Source organism: Cotesia typhae, unplaced genomic scaffold (assembly GCF_013202065.1).
Source record: "Cotesia typhae breed Kobodo isofemale line unplaced genomic scaffold, CoteBio_Ctyphae scaffold_13, whole genome shotgun sequence".
In the NCBI taxonomy this organism is placed as follows: Eukaryota; Metazoa; Arthropoda; class Insecta; order Hymenoptera; family Braconidae; genus Cotesia; species Cotesia typhae.
In genome coordinates this window covers 14,040,261-14,046,562 of record NW_027423774.1, presented here as the reverse complement: position 1 = coordinate 14,046,562, position 6,302 = coordinate 14,040,261, and the positions used below count along the sequence as shown (strand labels likewise).

The following is a 6,302-nucleotide window of genomic DNA, read 5'->3' as shown; positions in this document are numbered from 1 at the left end:
TGTTTATTTAAAAAACAAATAAAAAATTACTCTTTACATTTATAAAGGGCAATGAAAATTACGATTTAAAAAAAAAAACGGTTCCTTAATATTCATAATGACTTGCAAAAAAAATTTGTTAACTAACAAATGCGATTTTAAGCAACAAAAAAATTTTTTTAAGAAATGATTTTTATCTTAAAAATCATTATTTTGATTATTAATTATATTTCCAAAAAAAAATTTTCAACTATCATATAAATAACGCATTTGTTATTAAAAATTTTTTAAACAATTATGGTAAAAAAATATTAAAATTTATTTTCGTATGGCTTTTTGTAATAAAAAACCGAATCACTCGGGATCATGAGAAAAAAATTTTTTTTCTGCTTTATTTATGTTTTTTATTTTTCAGCATTTTTCATTGTAAAAAAATGAAAAATAGAAAATTTTCAATTTTTCCAACGAGGATCTGTTCTAAAGCCTTCAACGAACAAGTCCAAAAGAAGAAAAAAATTTGTGACTTCCGGTTTAAGAATTATCGAGGTTTTATTGTTTACTTTCATTTTTACAAATTTTGTTAATTAACAAATACATAATTAAAAAGAAAATTGGGATAAAAACTTTTTGAATTTCGAAAGACTTTCTATTTTTCCATTTGAATTACACGCGTACAAAAATTCATTTTACGTTTTCATCAGGTAAAACTACGGAAAAAATTTTTTTACTTGAGTTAGATTTTTAGAAACGTCTTCATTTATCACTACTTCAACTGAAAAATTCATGTCAAGATCTCGCGTCAAACCACGGTAAAACCACGGAAAAATCACGGTGGATCCACGGTGGATCCACGGTGGTTGCAGGACCGCGAGGGTATTCTTGGTAATTCATGCCAGGCAGAACTACAGTTAACTGTAAGGCGCCATCTGCTTTAGACTTATGAAACTTACAATTAATAACAATAATCAACATAAGTAATCATTTTATTGTTAATGAATAAATATTGCGACCATTAATTGAGAGAGAAACTATTCTATTTTCCAAGTTGAAACAAAACAGACATTAAAAAATAATCATTAAAATCGGTTAAGTAGTTTGACTTAGTCCATCGCAGACAAACAACGTGACACATGATTTAAATATATTATGATATAATAAGACAAAAACTTTTTTCATCGGGAGATTATGCAATACGAAACAAGTTTTATGAAAAAATTAATCTGATGCTGTCTCCAGGCTATCCATCTTCACACAAAGTTTTTTAAGACTGTTTCAACTACGGTTATACTAGATTTTGAGTTTGAATTTAAATGTACAGTAACGTAAGTTGATTAATCTTTTAATTTCATTCATATATTTATTTTTTTTTTTCAATCTGGGCTTAATTGAAGGATTATAATATATAAAAATAATACAAACATTTAACAAACGTAAAATAAGTCACAAAAATAGACACAATCGAAGTATGATCACGAAAAAAAAAAATAGAGTTGGAGTAATTGATTTAAAATTAATTCAGGTAAAAAAGTTTCAATAAATAATTTGTATCTTATAATGTACAAGACGACCTGATGAACTCCATATCACTGACACATATTTCTGAAAAGTATAGTCAAAACTTAATACAAAATTTTTATTTCCATTTAATGCAACACAATTATACACTTAATCAATTTAAAGCTTTCTGATATGCTATATTTTTTTTTGCAGTGCGTAAATATATAACGATGATAGTTTTCCGACTTGCGAACACTTGACGTATAATTGTTCATGCGCAACAGGAAAACTCAAAGTTGATTCCGCAAATTTTCAACGACTGATGGCCTTGTAATTTATGTATGGTTGTCAGTGCGGTTTGAACGTGAGGTAGCTCATCGTAAATTTGATTGACTTCAACGACCTATATAAGTCATCTTCTCTTTGGCATTTTGAAACAATAAAAATAAGAAAGTTCTCGCGCACTGACAAACTGATGATAGATTTTATTTATCGTTCTAAAATTTATTTGTTTTTTTTTTTTTTTTTTATAACTAACTGACTTTTTTTTATTTCTAAAACAAAACAGACTCAAGAGATTGGACCTTATTTCACAGCTAGAAACCTTTTGTATTAAAAAACTAAATTGTTTTTTTTATTATTTTCTGTTACCTACTATTTATGTTTCTCACCATTTAAACCTTCCCTGAACTCCCACAAATATTTTAAGATCAAAATGGGTCAAATCGGTCCAGCCATTCTCGAGTTTTAGCAAAACAAACGAACAGCAATTGATTTTATTGATTGAAATTGACATAAAAATAATTCTCTCACTTATGTCGACCTCATGCTCAATATTCTGAATAAAGTTATTGCTATCGTTCAAAATGTCTTTAGTATATAATTAGGAGTTTTAATTTTTTTTATTGTCTGGGAAGGAAGAGAGGTGCCCTTTTTCGCCCATGTTTTAATCGAGACTTTACTCCGAGATTCCAACTGTTTACTACAATTTATCACCTCATTAAAAATAAGTCTGTTTCGAAAAAAAATTCAAAACAACTGACCGAGTTGATTCTCTATACTAAAGAATTGAAAACTATGAATAATATTCAGAAGTATTAAAAATAATTTTGTTATTTCGAATATTTATGAATTCTATTTTTAAATCAGAAAAATGATAGTTTCTTGAACTTGAACGGTGTCGTCGATTGCCCACTCGAATGATTAAGCGATTAAAGCTATTAATGAACATAAAATTAGCCACAAAAAACACAATCAAAGTATCAATCAAAGTGTCAATACGAAGAAAATAGGGTTGAAGTAACTGATAAAAAAGTTGCTCATGGTGAAAGATTGATGAAACAACAAATAGTAATTTAAATTTTCATAAAGTATCTCAAGGCATTAAAATGGATAGAAAAATAATTAATCAGTTTATATTGCGCTTCTGTTTATTTTTTTAAAATAAAGTTATTGCTATCTCTTAAAATTTTTTTGCTTTATCAATTAAATAAAGCAAAAAAATGCTTTATTAATATTACCAAAAAAATGGGGAACGTTTGATTTCCTTTTTTTGTCTGAATGGGAGCTCCCCTCATGAAGAGAGTTCGCCAACCTTACGAAGCCCAACTTTGTACCGAAATTTATCTTTACAGTTTTTGACAGAAATAGTATCTGCAACTCATTTCGATCGTGCGCTCAATTTTGCTCTCGTGGGCAAACGACAACTTGCCGCTCTAGTTGCACAATATACTATATCAGGATTTTGTGATTTCAATTATTTTACTAATAAAATAGTAAGGAACGTTTACTTCGGCAGTAGTACCATCCTTATTTTCGCGAACAATCTCTTAAGCTATTATTTGCTGGTTAATTTCTGATTTTAATAATGATTCTCGGGCAAAAATCAGTATACATGATCAAGCATAATCATAGATAATTCAGACATGACTAAACTTGAGTTCAAAAACTTTCAAAAAAGAGTATTACTAAGGACTATTATATTTTTTTTAACTTTTGAACTCAAAAGAAATATAACATAATTTTGAGCGCAGAAAATTTGGACAGAATAAAAAAATAGTGTATTACATACCGCGGGCAGTAAAGTAAAAAATGTCTCAGATCACAAGTGATAATGTTTAAAAGTATGCACTGATGGAAAAGATATCTTGGTTTATGGAAATCTATCTTCACCCAAGAAATTTTGTAAATGTTGCAAAGGAATACCGACAAAATCTTTAATGAAGTTAAATAATCTCTTGAATTTAATAGTTTAGAACTGAGAAGAAATTTTTGATTGAATAAATATATACTCCTTATCCGAAATCAAAATCTTTCAAGTGAAAAATAAAAATTACTTGATCCTAGAATTTTCATACTCCAACTGAAAATGTTACATTTTGCCCCAAAAATGATAATCTTTTGCAACAAGACCCGTGAAAAAATACTCTGATCAGACCTGATATGGCCTGATATAGACCGTTCATATCAGGCCTGGTATGGAAATTGGCCATATCAGATTTGATATGGTCTGATCAAGGCTGATATGGCTATATCAAGATGTAGACAAACCTGAAACATATATAAAATTTTTCATTTCTGATTTTATTTTGTTGTTTAGAATTTTTAATTAAAGTTTATTAAGTAATAATTAATTATTTAAATATATTGTGTTGACTAATAAATAATGATAATTGTATCACTTTGATCTAGTTATTTTTAGAATAGTGTGTTCCTCTTTGAATCCACAAATTTGTATCCGTGTGAACTCTCTAGTCTCTTGGATGGTCCCAGTTCTCAGCGTTTGGTGGCGTCAAGGTGTTTTTGATTGCGGGTCTGCCGTCGGAGACGTGACTGCACTGACAGTACCGCCACATCCACTCCCCCCTGAGTTACTTTTAGTGAGAAGTTTGAATGTAACTTTACGGATGTAAGTCCATTTTGGCTTGTCGATCGACGACCCCCAATGATATTGTTGCATTGGTTCTACTGCTGTTTCTGTTGCCAGCTCTGATGGATGAGTATCATCGTTTTTGCTTATGAAAGCTAGCTTAAGCCGGTCAACAGAGATGTTTTTCCCATTGCCGTTGACGTTGTTGACTTTATAGACGAAGTCTGAGATTCGTGTGATGACTGGATGTAGACCGACGTACGGTGCTTCGAGTGGCGCTTTGACGTGGTCACAACGAATGAAGACGTGTGAGCAAGTGGCCAAGTCTTTCAATATGAAGATCCTGGCTTTGTTGTGGTGCGTAGTCGGTGTCGGTCGAATGCCGCGCATATGTTCGCGGAATTTCTCGACGAAAATTTGCGGTTCTGGTGGCATGTCGGCAGTGACAAATAATTCACCAGGGATCCTGAGGCATGTCCCGTACAGCATTTTTGCTGGTGTAGCTTGTATATCATCCTCAAAACTAGTTCTTAGTCCTAGGAATACTGTTGGCAAGATCTCAGTCCATAGCTTGGATGAACACATCAAAGCAGTTTCGAGTGTTCTGTGCATTCTTTTAACGATTCCATTCGTCTGTGGGTGGTACGGAGTTGTTCGTGACTTGTTTGCTCCGATGGGCTGTGCCAAAGCTTGGAATAAGTCTGACTCAAACTGCGTACCCTGGTCCGTCGTGATTGTCCCAGGAGAGCTGTAATGACAGATCCGGTGTTCATCCAGCGCGTTGACGACAGTTTCAATCGTTATATCTTTTATTGCTATTGCTACTGGTCATCTGGAAAATCGATCGATTTTTGTCAAACAATAAGAACAATCATTTACCTTAGACAAGAAGATGATGCCAATGTATATGTAGTTAAATCGGCTGTCAGGCACGTCAATGTGGTTAGGTTTGGTCTTATTGTGCCGATGAACTTTGGCACGTTGGCATGCAAGACATTCTCGTGACCAGGCAGTGGCGTCTTTGCGTAAACCGAACCAAATGAATTTTTCCCGTAAATTTTTCGACGTTGTTCTCCGGCTGGGATGGGAGAGATTGTGGAAGACATTCAATGCAGTCATCTGAAGTGTTCGAGGTAAGTATGGTCTGACAATACCAGAGGTTATGTCGCAGTATACATCGATATCATCAATTGTAAGTTTCTGGAGCTTCAACAAAGTTGAGTTTTGGACTAGGTTCTCTAAATCGTCATTGTTTTGTTGTGCTTGGTGTATAACTTGATGAGTGAGAGTTGATAGCATGTCAATTGCATTGATTCGGGAGAGTACGTCTACTACGATGTTTTCATTAGCTTTGACATAGACTATGTAGGATGTCAATTGTGAAATAAAGTCGAGTTTGCGAACTTGGCATTCTGACGATTTGTCAAGTTTTTGTTTGAATGTATATGTCAGCGGTTTGTGGTCTGTCTTGATGACTACACGCCTGCATTCGAGAAGATGGCGAAAATATTTAGGAACTGCAAAAATTGCGAGAAGTTCTCGATCGTAAGTGCTGTACCGTTGTTCGGTTGCACTGAGCTTGCGTGAGAAAAAATGTATGGATTTCCACTAGTTGTCTTTTAGCTTTTCTAGTTTAGCGCCGATAGCCGTTGATGATGCGTCCGTGGTTAATACCAGCGAGTCTTTGGACGATGGGAAAGTCAGCAACGTTGTTGTCACAAGTTGTTCTTTGCACTTGTTGAACGCTTCTTCCGCCTCAGTGTTCCAGATGATCTTAGTTTTATCATTCTTCTTGGATTCCTTGAGATAGTGTTGATAATTATTAGTTTATTATAACTATCTACTGAGCAAACGTAATAAGTTAAAAGTGACCGCCAGATGACAGCATATAACTCAAGCTAATTTTGTACCTCTCTCGGGAAAAATACTTACTTACTATATATTGTAACCTTTAGTT

The 6,302-nt window shown here is 33.1% G+C and overlaps 1 protein-coding gene across 1 annotated transcript; it reads right to left on the bottom strand.

Annotated features, from left to right (window-relative positions):
* Positions 1-4,267: 4,267 nt before the first annotated feature.
* LOC141534082 (uncharacterized) lies at positions 4,268-5,644 on the bottom strand. The gene is made up of 2 exons (XM_074253223.1): positions 5,225-5,644; positions 4,268-5,065 (listed from the first exon to the last, which is right to left on the bottom strand). The coding sequence occupies exons 1-2, from the start codon at positions 5,642-5,644 to the stop codon at positions 4,268-4,270; spliced, it is 1,218 nt and encodes a 405-aa protein (XP_074109324.1).
* Between the last annotated feature and the right edge of the window lie 658 nt (positions 5,645-6,302).

What these genes read in the sequence shown, in the direction of transcription:
- LOC141534082 (XM_074253223.1), bottom strand. Translation starts at nt 5,644, where the DNA reads ATGCTATCAACTCTCACTCATCAAGTTATACACCAAGCACAACAAAAC. An exon ending in GCATCATCTTCTTGTCTAAG is followed by an intron (nt 5,066 to 5,224) that starts GTAAATGATTGT and finishes ACGACGGACCAG; the next exon opens with GGTACGCAGTTTGAGTCAGA.